We start from the raw sequence: 23,810 nt of genomic DNA, 5'->3' as shown, positions 1-23,810 counted from the left end.
TCAAATAAACTATTCTTTTTGAATTCAATTCTCTTACTAATATGAATTGTAAAGAAAACTAGTCCTATTATTCAAATCCCCATTACCAATCAAGTTATACTCACTATTTTTGAAAAGGTGTATATGCCCTGTAGAAATGAATACCTATATGTCTCGTAGAAGTATAAGGCCATGTGAGAGGATACTCACTCTCTTTGAAAATAGCATAGGAAGGCCCCAAATGACATAGGAAGGAACGTAAAGGCCCCAAATAGCATAGGAAGGAACGTGAAGGTCCCAAATAGCATAGGAAGGAACGTAAAGGCCCAGAATCCATAAGTATATGCTCTGGAAAGGTGCCAAAGAACATAGGGCAAGCAAATCCATAAGCACAAGCCCTGGAAATGTCTTACCTATATGTGTAAGCAAATACCATGGGAATTCCTATATGTGTAAGCAAAGTATAAGGTAACATACTACTCGTATCGAACTCATATATTCATAAATTTTTAACACGTATATTAGGGGGTTCACCCCCTAGTCAATACCCTACTCTTTAAGCTAAAGTTCGAATTTTTTTTTCAATTCTTTAAAAATGACCCCTTAATCACAATCAGTTGATCAGTTGAAAAACTTGTTTGTTTTTTTTATTAAATTTCTGATACTTTTCTTTAATAATGCTGGGAAATCCGGCGCCCCCTTCCTAGCAATGTCCCTTCCCCCATGAAAACTTCCTTCATGGAAAGATCCTCCCATATAACCCCTGACCCACCCCTCCCCCCCACTTACCAGAAAAAATCCCCCCTGAAAATGTCTGTATACTTCCCAATAACCAATACTATATGTTAACATTGAGTAAAGTTCATAACTTTCAGCCCTCCCCCCTGGGACTTTGGTGGATTAAGTCATCCTAAAAGACATTTTTATCATATTTTCGACCATGTTGAACAAAATGGCTATCTCAAAATTTTGACCGGGTGACTTTGGGAAAAAAATGAGCGTGGGAGGGGGCCTAGTTGCCCTCCATTTTTTTTTAGTCACTTAAAAAGGGCACTAGAACTTTTAATTTCCGTTCCAATATGCCCTCTAACGATATGGTAAGACCATTGGTTCGATAAGATCACCTCTGGGGAAAAGAAAAAAAAACAAATAAACACGGATCCGTGATCTTTCTTCTGGCAGAAAATTGCAAAATTTTACATTTTTGCAGATAGGAGCTTTAAACCTCTACAGGAGGATTCTCTAATACGCTGTATCTTATAGTGTGATTTTCATAAGGTTCTATAACTTTTAGGGGGTATTTCCCCCTTTTTTCGAAAATCAGCCAATTTTTCTCAGGCGCCTAACTTTTGATAGGTAAGATCAAACTTGACGAAACTTATATCTTTGAAATCAGAATTAAAATCTGATTCTTTTGATGTATCTATTGGTATCAAAATTCCGTTTTTTAGAGTTTCGGTTACCATTGAGCCGGCTCGCTCCTTACTTACAGTTCGTTACCACGAACTGTTTGAAAAGATGCAAAATGTTGGCGAGTCATATAAAGTAATAACTGCATGTTCAAGGATCGAAAAGGTGTTTGATAAGTTCATCTATAATGAAATTGGCAGGAAGTGTGATCACGGCCATAACCAATTTGAGTCTCGTCAAGGACATGGCATGCAAAACGCTCATGCAACTTTTCTAGCGATTCCTGATAGGTATAAAAAGTCAAAAAGTAACCTCTACATTTGGAACAATCGAAGTTGGTCCAGCTACATTCTTTTCTTCTACCTCACTTGGGTATTTAGGCCTTCCATTTGGAAAGTCAATTAGATCCGCAAAACAGCTTACAATTGATTATTTGAAAGAAAAACTAACGAGGGGGGGGGGTTAGGGATTTGAACCCCCTAAACCCCAAGAAAAAACAGAAATCCCATCCTTTATGGAAGTTTCCCTAAAAATAAAAGGCCCCTAGTACAAATTTGCTCCCAGTTTGAACCCCCCCCTACGCCCATCATTTCCCCAAACGCTTCGAGTCAAAATCACGAGAGAGTTATTTTGTTTGACGTAGTTTAAAAGTTCAGAAAATATGTCATTGAGGATGAGAACCTCCTCATGGTCCGGAGGGCAAGGGTTGTAAGGTATGCCTCAGGGGCATTTAAGGTTTTTATGGAAACGGGGTATACACTTCGGAGGGGGCTCATTGGATTGGAAATCGGAAGTTGAAGAGCCATTTTTAAGAGTCTAATTTATTGGAGGTTAGCTATACAAAAACAACCCCCCCCTTCCCCCCACGTTAGATTTTCCCCCAATGTATCCGATAGAAATTCTAAGATAGCCATTTGTAAAAAAAATAGTCTAAAGATGTCATAACACGGCTTTTGCGATTGACACAATCCCCCAAAGTATGGGGATAAGAGTTTTAGGTTATGCCCATGTGGGATGTTTTCATTGTATGCCTCTGGGGGATTTTTGCGCGTTTCCAGTTTGGGTCGGCAATTTGTAATAATTCCTGTTCATTTTGAGTTTTGTTTGATTGTTGATAGTTATTTGTGGTAGTTTTACGCTTGGAAGATTATTTGACTTTATTTCTGCCCATTTTTGAATTAAAAGAGATCTTTAATTTTATTTAAAAACTTATTGTGTTTAAAGTTTTTTTTTAAATTAATACAATTATATTACACCATCATTCAGCCAGGAGTGGGCAACCACCCCCTCGCCCCCCCCACCCCTTATGGGTGCCCATGTAACAAGATAATATTTAACAAGTACCAAAAATAATTTATTGTTATTGTTATGTTATATTACAAAACAGAGATCAGGACCGCTGGATGGGCCCTAAGGGTCTAGTGCCGTCATAATTACATATACTTACTTATTTTCATTTTGGACTTGTTCTCATTATCGCTTCCACTAACCTAACCTAATCTAACCTATGGTTTTGGTATTTCTATGTAATATTGTGGAATTTTGTGGTTATGTTAGTTTAGTATTGTCATCAATATCTATTGTCCCCCCTCCTCGACTCTAGGCTAAAACTCTAAGCTAGAACTCTTAAGTAAAAATAAACTAGAACTCCAACTAAAACTCTAAGCTAAGACTCAAGGCTAGAATTCTCAACTCTTAACTATAACTAAACTAAACTTCAACTCTAACTAAAAATCTAAGATAAGACTCTAGGCTAAAACTCTAAATTTTTAACTAAAACCAAACTACAACTCTAACTAAAACTCTAAGCTAAGACGCCAAGCTAAAACTCTAAACTCTTAACTATAACTAAACTTCAACTCTAACTAAAACTCTAAGCTAAGACTCCAAGATTAAACTCTTAACTCTTAACTAAAACTAAACTAGAACTCTAACTAGAACTCTAAGCTAAAAACTATAAAGTAAAACTAAACTAAAGTAGAACTCTAACTAAAACTCTAAGCAAAGACTCTAAGGTAAAACTCTAAACTCTTAACTAAAACTAAACTAAACTCTTAACTATACTAAACTAAACTAAAAGCTAAAACACCAAACTCTTAACTATAGCTAAACTAAACTTCAACTCTAACTAAACTCTAAGCTAAGACTCTAGGCTTAAACTCTCAACTATTAACTTTAACTAAACTAAACTTCAACTCTAACTAAAACTCTAAGCTAAAACTCTAAGCTAAAACTCTAAAGTCTTAACTATAGCTAACTAAAATACAAACCTAACTAACACTCTAAGCTACAACTCTAAGATAAAACTCTAAACTCTTAACTAAAACTAAACTAAACTAGAACTCTAACAAAAACTCTAAGCTAAGACTCTTGGCTAAAACTCTAAACTCTTAACTAAACAAAACTAGAACACTAACTAAAGTTCTAACCTAAGACTATAAGCTATAACTATAAACTCTTAACTAAAACTAAACTAAACTTCAACTCTAACTAGGACTCTAGGATAAAACCATAAAGAAAAACTAAACTAAACTTAAACTCTAACTAAAACTCTAAGCTAAGACTCTTAGCTGAAATTCTAAACTCTTAAATAAAACTAAACTAAACTAGAACTCTGATAAAAATTCTAAGCTAATGATCTAGTCTAAAAAATCTAAGCTCTTAACTGAAACTAAAATAAACTTCAACTCTAACTAAAGCTCTAATATAAGAATCTAGGCTAAAACTCTAAACTCTTAACTAAAACTAAACTAAACTACGCTTTTAACTAAAACTCAAAGCTATGACTCTAAGCTCAAACTCTAAATTGTTAACTATAACTAAACTAAACTTAAACTCTAACTAAATCTCTAAGCTAAGACTCTAAGCTATAACTCTAGACTCTTAACTAAAACTAAACTAGAACTCTAACAAAAACTCTAAGCTAAGACTCTAATCTAAAACTCTAAACTCTTAACTAAAACTAAACTAGAACTTCAACAACAACTCTAAGCTAAGACTCCAAGCTAAAAGCTCTAAACTCTTAACTAAAACTAAACTAAACTAGAACTCTAACAAAAACTCTAAGCTAAGACTCTAAGCTAAAACTCTAAACTCTTAACTAAAACTAAAGTAGACTTCAACTCTAACTAAAACTCTAAGCTAAGACTCTAAGGTAAAACTCCGAACTCTTAACTATAACTAAACTAGAACTCTAACAAAAACTCTAAGCTATGACTCTAAGGTAAAACTCTAAACTCTTAACTAAAACTAAAGTAAACTAGAACTTCAACAAAAACTCTAGGCTAAGACTCTAAGCTAAGACTCTAATCTAAAACTCTAAACTCTTAACTAAAACTTAACTAAACTACAACTTTAACTAAAACTCTAAGCTAAGATTCTAAGATAAAACTCTAAACTCTTAACTATAGCTAAACTAAACTTAAATTCTTAGCTAAAACTTTAAGCTATAACTTAAGGATAAAACTCTAAATTCTTAACTTTATCTATAACTAAACTTAAACTTTAAGCTAATACTATAATCAAAAACTAAAAACTCGAATAAAACTAAACTAAACTAGATCTATTATATAAAAATATATATTAACAATAAACTAAACTCAACTTTAACTATAACTAAAGCTCCAAGCTAAGATTCTAGTCTAAAAATCTATAATAAAACTAAACTAGAACTCTAACAAAAACACTAATCTAAAACTCTAAGCTAAAAACTCTAAACTCTTAACTATAACTAAACTAAACTTCAACTCTAACTAAAGCTCTAAGCTAAGACTCTAGGCTAAGACTCTAAAATATTAACTAAAAATTAACTAAACTAAAAATTTAACTAAAAGTCCAAGCTATGACTCTAAGATAAAAATCTAAATTATTAACTATAAATAAACTAAACTTCAACTCTAACTAAAACTCTAAGCTAAGACTTTATGGTAAAACGCTAAACTCTTAATTAAACTAAACTAGAACTCTAACAAAAACTCTAAGCTAAAACTCTAAAAAATTAACTATTACAAAACTAAACTGCAACTATAACTAAAACTCTAAGTTAAGACTCTAGGCTAAAATTATAAAATCTTAGCTAAAAATAAACTAAACTAGAACTTATGTAACAACTCTAAGCTAAGATTCTAAGCTAAAAACTCTAAACTCTTAACTAAACTAAACTAGAACTCTAACAAAAACTCTAAGCTAAGACTCTAAGCTATAACTCTAAACTCTTAACTAAAACAAACTTAAACTCTAACTTAAACTCTAAGCTAAAACTATAAAGTAAAACTAAACTAAACTTCAACTCTAACTAAAACTCTAAGCTAAGACTCTAAGGTAAAACTCTAAACTCTTAAATAAAACTAAACTAGAACTCTAACTAAAACTGTAACCTATGACTCCAAGCTAAAAACTCTAAACTCTTAACTATAACTAAACTAAACTTCAACTCTAACAAAAACTCTAAGCTAAGACTCTAGGCTAAAACTCTAAACTCTTAACTAAAACCAAACTACAACTCTAACTAAAACTCTAAGCTAAGACGCCAAGCTAAAACTCTAAACTCTTAACTATAACTAAACTTCAACTCTAACTAAAACTCTAAGCTAAGACTCAAAGATTAAACTCTTAACTCTTAACTAAAACTAAACTAGAACTCTAACTAAAACTCTAAGCTAAAAACTCTAAACTAAAACTAAACTAAACTAGAACTCTAACAAAAACTCTAAGCTATGACTCTAAGCTAAAACTCTAAACACTTAACTAAACCTAAACTAAACTCTTAACTATACTAAACTAAGACTAAAAGCTAAAACACCAAACTCTTAACTATAGCTAAACTAAACTTCAACTCTAACTAAACTCTAAGCTAAGACTCTAGGCTAAAACACTCAACTCTTAACTTTAACTAAACTAAACTTCAACTCTAACTAAAACTCTAAGCTAAGACTCTAAGCTAAAGCTCTAAACTCTTAACTATAACTAAACTTCAACTCTAACTAAAACTCTAAGCTATGACTCTAAGCTAAAACTCTAAACTCTTAACTAAAACTAAACTAAACTAGAACTCTAACAAAAACCTTGGCTACAACTCTAAACTCTTAACTAAAACTAAACTAGAACACTAATTAAAACTCTAAGCTAAGACTCTAGGCTAAAACTCTAAACTCTTAACTATAACTAAAGTAAACTTCAACTTTAACTAAGACTCTAATATAAAAAATTAATGATTAACTATACTAAACTTCAACTCTAACTAAAACACTAAGCTATTTCTATTCTCTAAAACTCTAAACTCTTGTATGGAACTAAACTAAACTAGAGATATAACAAAAACTTCATAAAATGACTCTAGGCTAAAACTCTAAACTCTTAACTGACCCTAAACTGAAATTAAACTCTAACTAAAGCTATAAGCTAAGACTCTAGGCTAAAACTCTAAACTTTTAACTATATCTAAACTAAACTTCGCTTTTAACTAAAACTCTAAGCTATGACTCTAATCTAAAACTCTAAATTCTTAACTAAACTAAACTTCAACTCTAACTAAAACTCTAAGCTAAGACTCTAATGTAAAACTCTAAACTCATAACTAAAACTAAACTAGAACTCTAACAAAAACTCTAAGCTAAGACTCTAAGCTAAAACTTTAAACTCTTAACTAAAACTAAACTAGAAAATCAACAAAAACTCCAAGCTAAGACTCTAAGCTAAAAACTCTAAACTCTTAACTATAACAAAACTAGAACTCTAACTAAAATTCTAAGCTAAGACTCTAAGCTAAAACTCTAAACTTTTAGCTAAAACTAAAGTAAATTTCAGCTCTAAATAAAACTCTAAGCTAAGACTCTAAGGTAAAACTCTGAGCTCTTAACTATAACTAAACTAAACTAGAACACTAACAAAAACTCTAAGTTAAGACTCTAAGCTAAAACTCTTAACTCTTAACTAAAACTAAAGTAAAGTAGAACTTCAACAAAAACTCCAGGCTAAGACTCTAAGCTAAGACTCTAAGGTAAAACTCTAAACTCTTAACTAAAACTAAACTAAACTAGAACTCTAACAAAAACTCTAAGCTAAGACTCAAAGCTAAAACTCCAAACTCTTAACTATAGCTATACTAAACTTCAACTCTAACTAAACTCTAAGCTAAGACTTCAGGGTAAAACACCAAACCCTTAACTATAACAAAAATAAACTTCAACTCTACCTAAAACTGTAAGCTGAAACTCTAAGCTCTTAACTATAACTAAACTTCAACTCTAACTAAAACTCTAAGCTAAGACTCTAAGCTAAAACTCTAAACTCAACTAAAACTAAACTAGAACTCTAAGCTAAAACTATAGAGTAAAACGAAACTAAACTAAACTTCAACTCTAACTAAAACTCTAAGCTAAGACTCTAAGGTAATACTCTAAACTAAAACTAAACTAGAACTCTAACAAAAACAATAAGCTAAGACTATAAGCTAAAAACTCTAAACTATTAACTATAACTAAACTAAACTTCAACTCTAACTAAAGCTCTAAGCTAAGACTCTAGGCTAAGACTCTAAACTCTTAACTAAAACTAAACTAAACTACAACTTTAACTAAAACTACAAGCTATGACTCTAAGCTAAAACTATAAATTCTTAACTATAACTAAACTAAACTTCAACTCTAAATAAAACTCTAAGCTAAGACTCTAAGGTAAAACTCTAAACTCATAACTAAAACTAAACTAGAACTCTAACAAAAATTCTAAGCTAAAACTCTAAACTCTTAACTATTACTAAACTAAACTGCAACTCTAACTAAAACTCTAAGCTAAGACTAACTAAACTAAACTGGAACTTCTATAACAACTCTAAGCTAAGACTCTAAGCTAAAACTCTAAACTCTTAACTAAAACTAAACTAGAACTCTAACAAAAACTCTAAACTAAGACTCTAAGCTATAACTCTAAACTCTTAACTAAAACTAAAGTAAACTTCAACTCTAACTAAAACTCTAAGTTAAGACTATAAAGTAAAACTAAACTAAACCTCAACTCTAACCAAAACTCTAAGATAAGACTCTAAGGTAAAATTCTAAACTCTTAACTATAACTAAACTAGAACCCTAACAAAAACTATAAGCTGTGACTAAGCTAAAAACTCCAAACTCTTAACTATAGCTGAACTAAAATTCAAGTCTAACTAAAGCTCTAAGCTAAGACTCTAGGCTAAAACTCTAAACTCTTAACTATAACTAAACTAAACTTCAACTCTAACTAAAACTCTAAGCTAAAACTATAAAGTAAAACTAAACTAAACTTCAACTCTAAGCTAAGACTCTAAGGTAAAACTCTAAACTCTTAACTAAACTAAACTAGAACTCTAACAAAAACTCTAAGCTAAGACTCTAAGCTAAAAACTCTAAACTCTTAACTAAACTAAACTTCAACTCTAACTAAAACACTAAGCTAAGACTCTAGGCTAAAACTCTAAACTCTTAACTAAAACTAAAATGAACTACAACTTTGACTAAATATCTAAGTTATTACTCTAAGCTAAAACTCTGAATTCTTACCTATAACTAAACTAAACTTCAAATCTAACTAAAACTCTAAGCTAAAACTCTTAGCTCTTAACAATTACTAAACTAAACTTCAACTCTAACTAAAACTCTAAGCTAAGACTCCAGGGTAAAACTCTAAACTCTTAACTAAAACTTAACTAAACTACAAATTTAAATAAAACTACAAGCTAAGACTCTAGGCTAAAACTATAAGCTATGACTATAGGGTAAAACTCTAAACTCATAACTATAACTAAACTAGAAATTTAACAAAATCTCTAAGCTAAAACTCTAAATTCTTAACTATAACTAAACTAAACTTCAACTCTAAATAAAACTCTAAGCTAAGACTCTAAACTCTTAACTAAAACTAAACTAAACTGGAACTTCTATAACAACTCTAAGCTAAGACTCTAAGCTAAAAACTCTAAACTCTTAATTATAACTAAACTAGAACTCTAACTAAGACTCTAAGCTAAAACTCTAAACTCTTAACTAAAACTAAAGTAAACTTCAACTCTAACTAAAACTCTAAGCTAAGACGCTAAGGCAAAACTCCAAACTCTTAACTATAACTAAACTAAACTAGAACTCTAAGCTAACACTCTAAGGTAAAACTCTAAAATCTTAACTAACACTAAAGTAAACTAGAACTTCAACAAAAACTCTAAGCTAAGACTCTGCGCTAAGACTCTAGGCTAAAACTTAACTAAATTACAACTTTAACTAAAACTCTAAGCTATGATTCTAAGCTAAAACTCTAAATTCTTAACTATATCTAAACTAAACTTCAACTCTAACTAAAAATCTAAGCTAAGACTCAAAGCTAAAACTCTCAACTCTTAACTATAGCTAAACTAAACTTAAACTCTAACTAAACTAAAATATAAAACTCTCAACTCTAACTAAACTAGACTTCAACTATTACTAAAACTCTAAGCTAAAACTCTAAACTCTTAACTAAACTAGAACTCTAACAAAAACTATAAGCTAAGACTCTAAACTCTAAACTCTTAACTAAAACTAAAACTCTAAGTTGAGATTCTAGTCCAAAACTATTAACAGACAAACAATAAAATACTGAACATCATACCTAACTAAAACTCTAAAATATGACTCTAAGCTAAAGACTTACATTAAAACTATAATAAACTTCAATTCTAAAATAACCACTAATAGAGGACTATTACGTAAAACTCTAAACTCTTAAATAAAGCTAAAATAAAATAGAACTATAAATAAAGATACAAGATAAAACTCTAAGGTAAAAACTCTAAACTCTTAACTATAACTGAACTAAACTTCAACTCTAACTAAAGCTCTAAGCTAAGACTCTAAGCTAAAACTCTAAACTCTTAACTAAAACTTAACTACAACTTTAACTAAAACTCTAAGCTATGACTCTAAGCTAAAACTCTAAATTCTTAACTATAACTAAACTAAACTTCAAACTCTAACTAAAACTCTAAGCTAAGACTCTAAGGTAAAACTCTAAACTCTTAACTGAAACTAAACTAGAACTCTAACAAAAACTCTAAGTTAAGACTCTAAGCTAAAACTCTTAGCTCTTAACTATTACTAAACTAAACTTCAACTCTAACTAAAACTCTAAGCTAAGACTCCAAGCTAAAACTCTAAACTCTTAACTAAACTAGAACTTCAACAAAAACTCTAAGATAAGACTCTAAGCTAAAAACTCTAAACTCTTAACTAAAACTAAACTAGAACTCTAACAAAAACTCTAAGCTAAGACTCTTGGCTAAAACTCTTAACTAGAACTAAAGTAAACTTCAACTCTAACTAAAACTCTAAGCTAAGACTCTAAAGTAAAACTCCAGACTCTTAACTATAACTAAACTAAACGAGAACTCTAACAAAAACTCTAAGCTATGACTCTAAGCTAAAACTCTAAACTTTTAACTATAACTAAACTAAACTTCAACTCTAACTAAAACTCTAAGCTAAGACTCTAAGGTAAAACTCTAAACTCTTAACTAAAACTAAATTAAGCTAGAACTCTAACAAAAACTCTAAGCTAAGACTCTAAGCTAAGAACTCTAAACTCTTAACTATAACTAAACTAAACTTCAACTCTAACTAAAACTCTAAGCTAAGACTCAAGGCTAAAACTCTAAACTCTTAACTAAACTAGAACTCTAACAAAAACTCTAAGCTAAGACTCTAAGCTAAAACTCTAATCCCTTTACTATAACTAAACTAAACTTCAACTCTAAATAAAAGTCTAAGCTAAGACTCTAGGCTAAAACTCTATTTCAATAGTTTCAATAAAAAAACAGAAAAATTTGGTATAATTTCTAAGTCTAAAAAAATACAGTCCAAAAAAACTTAAAAAAAATTCAAAAAAGGAAGGGAGGAAGAGAGGTGGCTCGGGGGGCCTTTGGGGGCCCATTTGGGTTGGGGGGGCTTTGGGGTTGGGGTAGAGTGGACCCTTTGGGGTTGTGGTAGGGGGGCCCTTTGGGGTTGGGGACCTCACAACACTGTTGAAATGGAACTTGTTTATTATAACGACCACAGAGTTTCACCCCAAATCATCTTCTAAAATGTCTCAAACTGTTTCGCCCAAATAATCCCCTAAAATGTCTCAAAGTGTTTCGCCCAAATAATCCCCTAAAAGTAATTTCTGCGTGTTCCTTTTGTTTCGGCATCCCTGCGCTGTCACATTTGAAATTCCTAGAAAAACCCTTTCCCGCGTTAATCTCTTCATCTTATAGGTGTTCCTAGCTACACTATTAAGGTTTCGATAGAATATCAATTTATCTCTTTGACTTAAAGACCAGAGAAGCCGTATTTAAAAAAGAATTTTTCTATCTCTTTAGACTCCCGCATAATTCCAAGATAACAAGTGATGTCATTTCTATTTCCTGACACTAAAGATCAAAGAAGCCATATTTAAAAATAGAATATTAATTTATCTCTGTCACTAAAGACCATTTATCCCTCAGACCTAAAGACCAAAGAAGCCATATTTGTTTCTTAATTCCCCTTTCGTAAATCAATAATTCCCCTCGATTATGCAAATCAATTTCTCAGAAATCTAACCATGAAAATACATCAAAGTGAGAAAAATCCTGTTTTTTCATTCTCAGTGACAAAAACCATAAGAACATGCATAAATTATGCCCCGTTCGGAACTCATGATAGCTTTCTACTGGGAAGGCTGAAAGTTATGAACTTTACCCAATGTTTACACATAATATTGGTTTGGGAAGTATACAGACGTTTTCAGGGGTTTTTTTCTGGTAGTGGGTCGTGGGTTATGCGGGGGAATCTTCTCATGGAGGAAGTTTTCATGGGATAAGGGACATTGCTATGAAGGGGGCGCCGGATTTCTCAGCATTATTTAAAAAACGACCAGAAATTAAATAAAAAAAACAACAAGTTTTTCAATTGAAAGTAAGGAGCAACATCAATACTTAAAGCGAACAGAAATTATTACGTATATAATTTGGTTCACCCCCTAGTCATTACCTCGCTCTTTAAGCCAAAGATTTTTTAGCACTTTCATAAGTGCTATTTATTCTAATTAGCTGCCTTTGTGATTAAGGGGGCATTTTTAAAGAATTGGTACAAAATTCGAACTTTAGCGTAGAGAGCGAGGTATTGACTAGGGGGTGAACCCCTAATATAACTATTAAAAATATATGAATATAGAAGTTCGTTACGTAAGTTAATTCGTAAGTTACGTATTTTTATTTCTAATAAAAACTTATTTTTATTATTACTAATAATAATTTTATTATTACGTATTTTTATTACTAATAAAAAAAGAATTCTATGCTGATTTGAGTGTAGCAGGCACATACATGCCTGTGTAGGGGTTCCTCTGTTTTTGTTACTATTTGATTTATGTTTTGCCTTTTTTGAGTTACGTATTCCTCTGAAATTTATTTTTATCGCAAATGACGTTTTTAGTAAATTTAAGTTGATCTCGGTATAAAATTTTTGAAGCGTATATGCTACTTCATGCCTTGTGAACACAATTTACTTGAAAAAATTGAATGTCAATAGGTTTTGTAACATATATTGAACTATTCAAAATATGTGAGTGTCTTGTTAATACTGTAAAGAACTGCTTCCTCAAGCTGTGCTGTAGCACTCAGTACGATGGTTCGGTCCCCAATATCTTTCTGGAGGCTCTTACAACAGTTGGCTAGACATATACACGATAGTTGTTTATTTTTGAGGGGGTGGGTGTTAAATTTAAGGTGGAAATTTAACTAAGCGGAATATGGGAAATAAACAAAATCACTACAAAATCCCTTAAAAGCTTGAAATTATTACGGCAGGAATCCAAATCCCCCCTTTTTGTTTACTGTTTAGTGTTATTGCACCCCCTCCTCCTTCTCTCTAATAAAATCAAATACAAATGTATGATCGCTTGAGGGGCAGGACTAGGTGGGTGTGTCATCCCGCCCTCCCTTAACTTCTTTTGGTCCTAGTCCTTCCCTCGGGATGGCTTTATTCGCCAGTCCCACAATCTGGTGTTTTCGCCAAGAAACTGATCATAATTGATTTTTTGATACAGCCCCTAAAACATTTCAAACTTAAAACGGTTGGAAGTTACGATTAGAAATGCAGTAGAAAACGTCACTTTCCCGTGGCAAAATAGTTCTGATGACCTTAAAAGGGTTAAATAATAAAAAAAAACAAGTTTAAAAACAATAATAAAAAAAAATAATAAACAAGTTTAAAAAAATAATAAACAAGTTTAAAAAAAATAATAAATAAAAAAAATAATAAACAACTCCGGAATCACTTCTTTATTTCTTTACATTCCACTTTTCTACGTCAATCTTACTCAATCGTTTCACGGCTCCCTCTCTTTATTGTCGCTTTCCAGCTGAGAGATGAGAATGAAGGCTCCAATCCATAGTATGTCAGTAATGCCCCCCCCCCCACCGACCTCAGCTGAAGAACCGCTTAAACATGGTTAACGAAATAAAAAATGATGTAGTTCCACTCATACTTTCCATAGGCGTCAATACAGTGACAGAGATAACAAAGAGAAAGCCTTATTCCATCGCATAGTCTGGAGTCTATTGCCTACATCAGACGTCAAACAGCCACTCTTCAGCACCCGTTTGGCTCTAGGTGCCTTAGTAACGCCATGTTCTATCCGAGCAAAATATTTAGTCTGCACTCTTAATCAGGACGACCAGGGCCCAGGACCCAAGATTACGTAAAGAGCTCACTCTTCGTAGGCATGTTTTCTATGATGGACACGTTACACCTTTTAGGATTTTGAGTCAAGAAAAGAAAAGAAAAAAGGTAAAGAACAGGCATTGGACTCTACCAAACCAAATAACCAGCAACACCAGGACTCGAACCCCTGTCCTAATTGACAAGGGATTTTAAGTCTAACGTACTAATATATATAAGGCAAAATATTAGGGTCCTTACCAGCTCAGGCATTCCCTGAAAATCAGAAAATGGTTATTAAATATTTTGCAAAAGTTTCTTATGAAAGGCTCCGGTCCATAGTATGCCAGCAATACCCCAGACTTAGCTATGTATCCCAGTTACAATGAAAATATTTTCAAATATTCGCATATAATTTATTTTAATCGTTCTTTTTCGGTGACTCATCTTTTTAGATTTTTCAGGTATGCTACCAAGCGTTTCAAAAGTTTTCAAGTGAAAGAGTGACTTGCACACCAGAAAGAACATTAGCTATGGAGTTACCAAAGATGAAAATAAACATAGAAGGTTGGGAGGACCAGAATATCCAACCAACACAAAGAACACAAAATAATTGGCTCCGAAAACATTCGGCTTACACATTCAGAGTAGCCGAAAATAAAACATATTATACGGGAATCCTACCAAAATGGAAAGCGAAAAAGAGCCCATTGCTTTATATAATACCAGTTACTGTGTTTTTCTCAATGTCAAAATATTTTTCTTTATGCTTATATATATTCACGAAAGGTGTAGTTTTAGTGTAGTTATTTGTTTTAGTAATGCTTAGTTTTTCTTTATATTTATATATATATATATATATATATATATATATATATATATATATATATATATATATATATATATATATATATATATATATATATATATATATACATATATACATATATATATATGTATATATATATATATATATACATATATATATATGTATATATATGTATATATATATATATATATATATATATATATATATATATATATATGTATATATATATATATATATATATATATGTATATATATATATAATATATGTATATATGTATATATATATATATATATATATATATATGTATATATATATATATATATATATATATATATATATATATATATATATATATAAATATAAAGAAAAACTAAGCATTACTAAAACAAATAATCCCAAATTTTTTATCTCCCGATTTTGCGATTCAAATAATAAAAGTAATTGCTCTACTGAAAAAAAGAAAACAAGAATAACTTATGGTTAAAATTAATTAAACTTTGGGTCAAAGATGGGTCTAATGACCTCAAAATCTGTCTTTCCTTGCTGATTACTTTGGCAGAAAACGAGAAACAAATTGAAAAAGTTACCCCCCGCCCTTCTTACATAATTATATTTAAAAAAAAGCTAGCACTAACTTTGAAGCTTATTTATTTCTTTCCATTGTAATTAACTTTTAAGGATACCCTACACGGTCAATCATTTTTATCAAAAGCCTATGTCAATGGATTGACCGTCTTGGAACCTGTTTGACGCTTGTGTCAAGCGTTGGCGGCGATTGATAGAAAGTTTGAATGACCCAATCGGTTGACAAGGATGATTGACCGTCTAGACGAGTTTTGTTCAAAATATTGCGTCAGTCACGCGCCAACAACAATGGAAGATATAAACAAAAATGTGGAGCGCGAGTTTGTTTGTTTATTAATTGAGTTATACCTGGATCACCCTGAGTTATGGCAAGTTAAAAGTAAAGACTATTTTAACCGAGATAAGAAAAGTGCAGCATTGGGCAGGATATTGCAGGCGGTAAAGATATTGAAACCCTATCATACAGTTCTCGAACTAAAAAAGAAAATTAATGTTTCAAGAACGAATTTCAATCGCGAATACTAGGCGATCGAGCAAAAAAAAAGAATTCTGGAGCGTCAGCAGATGACATCCCACAATCTTCCTTGTGGTACTACAATGACCTTTTATTCATCAGGGGTCAGATTGAAATTGCTGAAACAGAAACAACAGAGGTAAGAATTTTACTTTATTGTACTAGCAGTAGAAACTCGATTATTTGGTGGGCGGCGTTTACCCCCCCCCCCCGCAGCAAGTCTCCTCTCGGAAAATAACACCCCTATGCGACTGGTTGGTCTCTAATCCCTTTGCACTTTAAAAAAAGAACTAGAACTCTCAATTTCTTATCTAATGACCAGACTCCGAAGTTTCTTCGACCATGAGGTTGAGGAAGGGGCTGTTCCCCTCTTATATAGAATATATTACGCTCATTTCGGACTTTAATTTTATCTTTACTTTCACGATAATATCATGGACCAGAATTATTCCCAGAAATCATATGACAGTAGATGTCAATTTCAAATCTTTGATGCCTTTTTTATAGTTTCTGTTTTGAGCCCCCGCCTCCCAAAAAAACCTTTGCTGAAAAACACCTTTTAGCTGGGTTTTTGATAGAAAACTTTTCCACGGAGGAAGGGATTACCGGCATGACTTTAAAAACCATCAAACATTAAAGAATTTTGCAAATTAAAGTGTGCTAAAAAAAAATCACCTGAGTTCATCTGCAAGAAATTTCTTCGGTGGAATTTTCAGCTAGAATAGAATTGTCTGGGGGAAATTTCCCCGGTGAGGGACGGGGGAGGACATTTTGCGTGAAAAGAACTTTCCATGGAGGAATTTTCCATAGGAGAAAGCAATTGTTTTGGAGGGGAAGCCGGATTTCCACGTAATTTTTAAAAAAGATCAGAAATTAAATTTAGAAAAAAGTTTCAACTGAAAGTAAGGAGCAAAAACACTTAAAACGAACAGAAATTATTACGTATATAAAAAGGGTTGGCCCCTCCTCAAGACCTTTCTCTTTACGTTAAACTTTTGAGTTTTTGTCCCAATTCTTTAAGAACGATTCCTGGAGCACAATGACCATTTAATTCAAATGATAAGCTATTTTTTAATTCTATACAAAACTTTGCCACCACCCGTAAAAACCTCGTAGAATTTGACAACGCTTTCACTATCCTTTTAAAGGCAAGCTAAACCTTCTTAAACTGTTTGGTACCATGTGTTTTTAGCTTAATTTTGATGATTTTTGCCTATATTTTTCTCTTTTTTTTTTTAATTTTTTTTTAATAAAATTTTTAAATTTTAAAACCTTATTTTCTGTGGGGGGGGGGGGTAGGTATTTTCCGGAGGGTAAACACTAAGAACCGATTATTCAGTCCATTTGGAAATAAGGATCGCCGGGTAAATAAGAAATGATCGCTTTGGACAAGTGCGTGACACAGCAAAGTTGGGTGGGTTAAGTTAGGTGCTTTCTTTCTACCCTTAATTGGTACATTTCCAAGATGTTTTCCTCAACCACAACACCAGTTTTTTTCTATTCTACTATTGCACGTTACTACGAGTTACTATAGCATTTATGTATGGAGGGGCATAAAATACTATCAAATAACACACCAATTTTTTTATTATTATTTCGTTTTTTTTCAATATTTTATCTGTTCATACGAAATTTCAAACAAATTAAGAAAACTAACAAAAACACTATAACGTTGATGGCTAAGTGTGCAGACACTTGCTTTGCCATGGTGCAGATCCGCTGGCGTTATTCGCAGAAGTCGTCCGTTATTTTTTTTGCCTCAATTGTAGAGTTGCCTTTGGTTTTTTGAAGTTGTGACATCAGTTTAGTGTCTTGTCTCCATGATCCAGGTTCAACAGCACCTGTCCAAACTTCTTCAGCATCGACCTCTTGATTTTGTAAATAGTGGGATCAGGTTCTCCTGCTCAAGTAATCGTGCAGATGACAGCATGCCAAAAATAATTTTTCTTGCTTTGTTTGGCTCAAATCTAATTTCTCTTTGAAATATTTTGAATCGTTTTGTCAGAACTCCGAAAACATTTTCAACTACTCTCCTTGCACGAGACATTCTATAGTTGAAAATTGTTTTCTCGTCCTTCAAAATAGCTCTATTATAAGGCTTCATGAAATTCATGATTTTTTTTTCCCGCTTTAGCGCAACCAAAGTACAGGCTAGAATAGCCAAATCAGTATTATTCTGCATTTCGCACACGATAGAAATTCACTACACGGCTCTGAACTGAAACTAAAAATCTGGCCGTGAGATTAGCTTCGGTCAACATTGAAGGGTTGATTTTCGAGTCGATTGAAGCACAAGTCAATCGATTGAGAGGCTTTTGATAAAAATGATTGACCGTCTAGGGGTCCTTTAGAACAGTTATTTCTTTAAAGCAAAAGATTGATGAAAGTAATTTGTTTTTGAGAATAATTACAAAATCAAAAATGCATGTCATAGTTTACTGATCATTAGTCAGAACACGTGATTGTTAGGGAATCTCATGAATTGATGTTCTAATTTTACTTTTTTTTCACATCTTGTTTTGGCATTCACCCGTGAAAAAAACAGTTATAGATATCAATACAGTAGAAAGTGCTGATCCGACAGATCAGCATTCAGAACACGTGCTTTTTAAAGCTCCCAAATCGTTGGAAAAAGTCCGAACTTGATTATATCATATATAAAAATAAAAACCGATCAGCTAATCAGCAGTCGGAACACGTGATTTTTAATCCTAAATCGTTGGAGGCAGCTGGAACTTGATTATATTATGTTTAGAAATAATAAACGATCAGCCGTCAGAATACATTATTTTTGAACCTTGTAAATCATTATAAGCAGTCGGAACTTGAATATATACCGATCACTATTTTGTAACTAGTTTTTGTCATAAACTACAAACTAGTGGGGTTTCTCCAAGAATGGGTTGTAAGATGACAGTTCAGATTCGTCTTAAACTGAAAATACTCTCTTATGCACTTTTTGGTGCCTATTATAACGGCTTGATTAAGAAAAACATTTTTTACACACATCACATTTAAACGGTTTCTCACCTTAATGCAGTCTTTGATGTCTATTTAAAGAGTCCAATCGAAAAAAACTCTTCTGACACACATCACATTCAAATGGTTTCTCACCTGTATGAACTGTTTGATGCTTACTCAAAGCACTCGAATCACAATACCTCTTCTCACATACATCACATTTATAAGGTTTCTCACCTGTATGCAGTCTTTGATGTATATTTAAAGAGTCCAATCGAGAAAATCTCTTCTGACACACATTACAATTAAACGGTTCTTCTCCTTAATGCAGTCTTTGATGTCTATTTAAATGGTCTGATCGAGAAAATCTCTTTTTTCACACATCACATTCAAATGGTTTCTCACCTGTATGAACTGTTTGATGCTTACTCAAAGCACTCGCATCACAAAAGCTCTTCTCACATACATCACATTTATAAGGCTTCTCACCTGTATGCAGTCTTTGATGTATATTTAAAGAGTCCAATCGAGAAAATCTCTTCTGACACACATTACATTTAAACGGTTCTTCACCTTAATGCAGTCTCTGATGTCTATTTAAATGGTCTGATCGAGAAAAGCACTTTTTGCACACATCACATTCAAATGGTTTCTCACCTGTATGAACTGTTTGATGCTTACTCAAAGCACTCGCATCACAAAAGCTCTTCTCACATACATCACATTTATAAGGCTTCTCACCTGTATGCAGTCTTTGATGTATATTTAAAGAGTCCAATCGAGAAAAACTCTTCTGACACACATTACATTTAAACGGTTTTTCACCTGTATGCAGTCTCTGATGTCTATTTAAATGGTTTGATCGAGAAAAGCTCTTTTTGCACACATCACATTTAAACGGTTGTTTCCCTGTATGCATTCTTTGATGTATATTTAAAGAGTCCAATCCAAAATAACTCTTCTGACACACATTACATTAAAACAGTTTTTTTCCTGTATGAATTCTTTGATGTCTTTCCAATGCTGAATGGAAGGGAAATCTTTTATTGCATATATTACACTCATAATCTTTTCTGCACTTTTTCCTATTCAAGCCAGTATTAGAATTTGAAGCTTCCATAGGTGTATTGGTATTACTCGGTGAAGTATCTGCAACTCCTACAAAAAAAATAAAATAAAGGGGATGGAAAAAAGCTAAAACGCTATAATAAGACATTCACAATCATATATCCCAAAGAAATCACAAAAAACTCAGACAAATTCAGAAAAAAAATAGCAAAACGAGAGGTTTGGACAGATTCAAATCTATTGCTAGATGCATTATTTTTATTTTTTAAAGCTCATAAATTAAGCTCATAAGATATTTTTAAAGCTCATAAATCGTTATAAACAATTTGAACTGGATCATTTACCATTGTGTATATAATAACATCACTCCTATATACCCAATTATCTTGTATCGATTCTGCCAGTCTTCGGCTTACAAAGATAGTGTTAATAAGGTTAGCCATCTTACTATCTTGTGAGTACCGTGTTAACTTACGGACAATTTTATCACAAAATATTCTGGGCGAATTGGCAGAAGATTAATCTCTAGGTTTTGAAGGTTGAGTTTTAACAGTTAGAAGATTTGGCTGATGAGGAAAGGGGGGGGGGAGCTTGGAGATCTTTTCAATTAATTTTTCACAACTATTTTAAAAAATAGATATTTCAGATAGAGAGGGGGTTTTAGAAACTGTACATCTATTTGTGAAAGTTTTATTCGCCCATCAAAAGAAATATGCATGAATTAATTACGTTTTTTTGCGCGGAATAGCCTTAATCCTTCAATGAGTATTCTTCTGTCTCCGAAAAAAGAAGGTTTTTATTGTAAAAAGAAGGTTTTATTGTATGGATTACATTTACATGGTTTCTCATTAGTACGCACTCGTTATTTCTGATGCAGCTCATTTACACACACTATATTTATGTATTTACGTCAATGTAAATTTTTATTGGAGTGAAATATTGGGGAGGTGAAGAATGTTAAGAACTCAACATAATAATTTATGCTTGTTTATTAGTTTATTAAAAATATATTTTACCACCTGAAACTATTTAGTTTCAAATCCTGTACATTTTTGTAGCTTGGATATTAAAATATTATGCATATAAACACGGTAACTCTTAAAATGCCTTTTCCCATAGACATAAAATTTTCGTTCAAAAAATTAATAGTTCCTTTGTTTTTGAGCTGTCAAAATTTTAAGGGATATAAGCAGAAACACCACATCAAATACCATATTATCTTTATGTGACAAAGCCATGGGTTTCCGGCACGGCTACGCAACAGACTTTTATATATTGATTCTCATTGTCGCTTATATTATACCTGAGGCTGTTGTTACAGTGAATAAGCAGGTTTATTTAAATAATAAAATACAGATCGCATTTTAATGTAACCATTGACATGGTTTTTAGTGTCTTTCAATATTTATTCCAAGAGATCCAATATTTTGAAGGATGTTCAATACGTTCTTCAACAGCTTTATATTAGGGTTTAAAAAGCAGATTTAGCTATATGAAGGTCGTTCAAAATCCCCTTCAGGGGTTTGTGATGGATGTGCCGTTTAATTGGTGATAAATTTGTCCACCTACTTTGAAGCTGAAAACATACCAACTATTGATGGTTCGATTATCGCTTATGTAAAGTGAAGCTCAAGCAACACATGAGTTCAAGTTTCGGATTTGTTTGTGGAAATCTTTAGAGAACTAGTGACGTCCTATAAAAGGCCAAACCCATTTACTTGGAAATTGTGGACGTGGCAATGCAATTCAAGCAAGTAAGCAGCAACCTCAAAATGAATCATCTTTGTTGGCTATTCTTTCCTCGGAAAAATGGAGGACTCCAAAGCGAATAAATACACACCTGTAGGGTCCCAATAAATCTAAATTAGCATTTGCAGAGTTTACTGCATCTTTATTTCTTTGTTCTTCAATTTTATTTTTGATGTGTTCTGATCCTCGTTGTGGCATGTTGTCTTGTAGCCGCATATTTTCTTGTGATTCACTGTCGTTTTTGATGCGTTGCATTTTTCGCTCCCCCTTATCTTTTATTGGCATATTTCTTTCTTCTTCATTATCGTTTGTTATTATTTCAGACATTTATTTTTCAATGCCCTTCAACTTAGCTGCTCAGATTGGTCTTGTCACTATTGATGGTCTTGGTTGTTGATTTTTATACGTAAATTTAAATTTATCAGGTCGTCCTCTTGATCTTGCCGCATTTGATGGCTCAGTTTGTTCATTTTGAGCAATTGTCAATTTACAGCAATTGAGCGACTGACCTCCCTCATGCATTCTCAAGACCAGAACATAATTTGCAATTTAATGAAAACAAAATAGATTTTAAATGTTTTCACTTTTTGTCTTTATTCAATAAAAATTATTACAACTTTAAGGAATAAGTATAAGTATATTAAACTTACAAACCATGGTCATTTGCTTTATTTTTTTCAGTAAAGTGCAAACAATGTTCTGGCATGGGGGTTGCCAGCCCTACTCATGTTAATTTTTTCTCATTTTGAGTTTGACTCGGTTTTTTATTGTAATTTCTGTTGGTTTGGGGTTTTATTTATTAATTGATTGTGATTTGTGGTAGTTTTAAGCTTGGAAGATTTGTTTATTTTATTTCTGCTCATTTTTGGTTTAATGCTGCTCTTTACTTTTCTTTGAAGAACTACTTTTGTGGAAAAAGTGTTTTAAATTAATTTCTGTTCGTTTTTTATTGACATTGTCATTTTTACAAAAAAATATAAATCTTTTTCGTTTTTTTTTTCTATAACAATCCTTAGTTTGGCTTGCTACTTCTTCAATAATTTTTAATCCTGACACTAATAGTATTGTTTAATTTGATATAAATACAAAAACGGCTTAGAAGATAAAAAAATAAAAAAAATAAATTTCGTAATGATGAAGATATAAACAAATAATACATTTTCAGGCAAACATCTATCATATGTTTCATTTCATTGATTTTATATTTATTTCACTTTCATTGATTCATTTCATTTCATTGATGAGCATATTCCTCGATTTTACATTAGGCTTGTCTAAAGTTTCTATTTTTCATTTGAGCTCTCCAGAATTTCGTGCAAGACTTTTTTCATGAGGATATAAGTTCAATTGACCTCATTCCGCAAAAATTAGAAAAAAAATAATCAAAACCCAAAAAAACTTTTGACTCTTATCTCAACAAAATTAATTCTGTGTTTTTGTTTGAGTCTAAAGCTTTTAGTAAAATTAATACTCTATACTATAAAATATATTATATAAGAAAATATATATTAAAAGTGTGTTATAAAATATAGTTAAAAACTTCTGGTAGGCAGCAGAGACTCATTTGTGCTTTTATCCAGATCATAATCTATCACAATGAAATCAGATGATAATAAACAAATTCAAGTCTTGATTTATAAAAAATGGAACTCTTTCAAGTTACGATGTGAAACGTTCCTACTAGACCAAAAAAAAAATCCGTTTTCAGATTAGTCTAAATTCGTAACATCGTAAATTATCCGTCCCAGTTTTTTTTTCTTCAAATAACCCATCATCCAATATATCTGATTCTACAAAAAAAAAAAACTGAAATATACCTTGACAGTCAAAAACTATGGCACCTGATTCCTGGGTGTTAGGTTGAAGTTTTAAAGGTCCTAAAAAGCCAGGAAAATTAGCCGAAGGAACATCTTCACGTTTAGGAAATAAAAGAAGGTTTTGAACGCCAAAGACCTCTTCATTATGACTTGGTAAAGCATCTTCAACTTCTAAAACAAAATATAAACAAAATTGACATAAAAAAAAACTCAA

The 23,810-nt window shown here is 32.0% G+C and overlaps 1 protein-coding gene across 3 annotated transcripts in view; it reads right to left on the bottom strand.

Annotated features, from left to right (window-relative positions):
- The window catches only part of LOC148945394 (uncharacterized), a 78,716-nt gene that overhangs the window by 25,324 nt on the left and 29,582 nt on the right, over positions 1 to 23,810 (bottom strand). For 2 of the 3 annotated variants that reach the window (XM_089098658.1, XM_089098659.1), the window contains exon 5: positions 23,597 to 23,767. In XM_089098658.1, the coding sequence (XP_088954784.1) occupies positions 23,597 to 23,767 (171 nt within the window). Of the gene's footprint in view, positions 1 to 17,367; positions 20,121 to 23,596; positions 23,768 to 23,810 lie in introns of those variants that run through there. The other variant, XM_089098660.1, reaches the window with a different exon arrangement.

Source organism: Artemia sp. Qi Xiang Cuo, chromosome 13 (genome assembly GCF_049724085.1).
Source record: "Artemia sp. Qi Xiang Cuo chromosome 13, ASM4972408v1, whole genome shotgun sequence".
Classification (NCBI taxonomy): domain Eukaryota; kingdom Metazoa; phylum Arthropoda; class Branchiopoda; order Anostraca; family Artemiidae; genus Artemia; species Artemia sp. Qi Xiang Cuo.
This window is presented reverse-complemented; position numbering and strand designations above follow the sequence as displayed.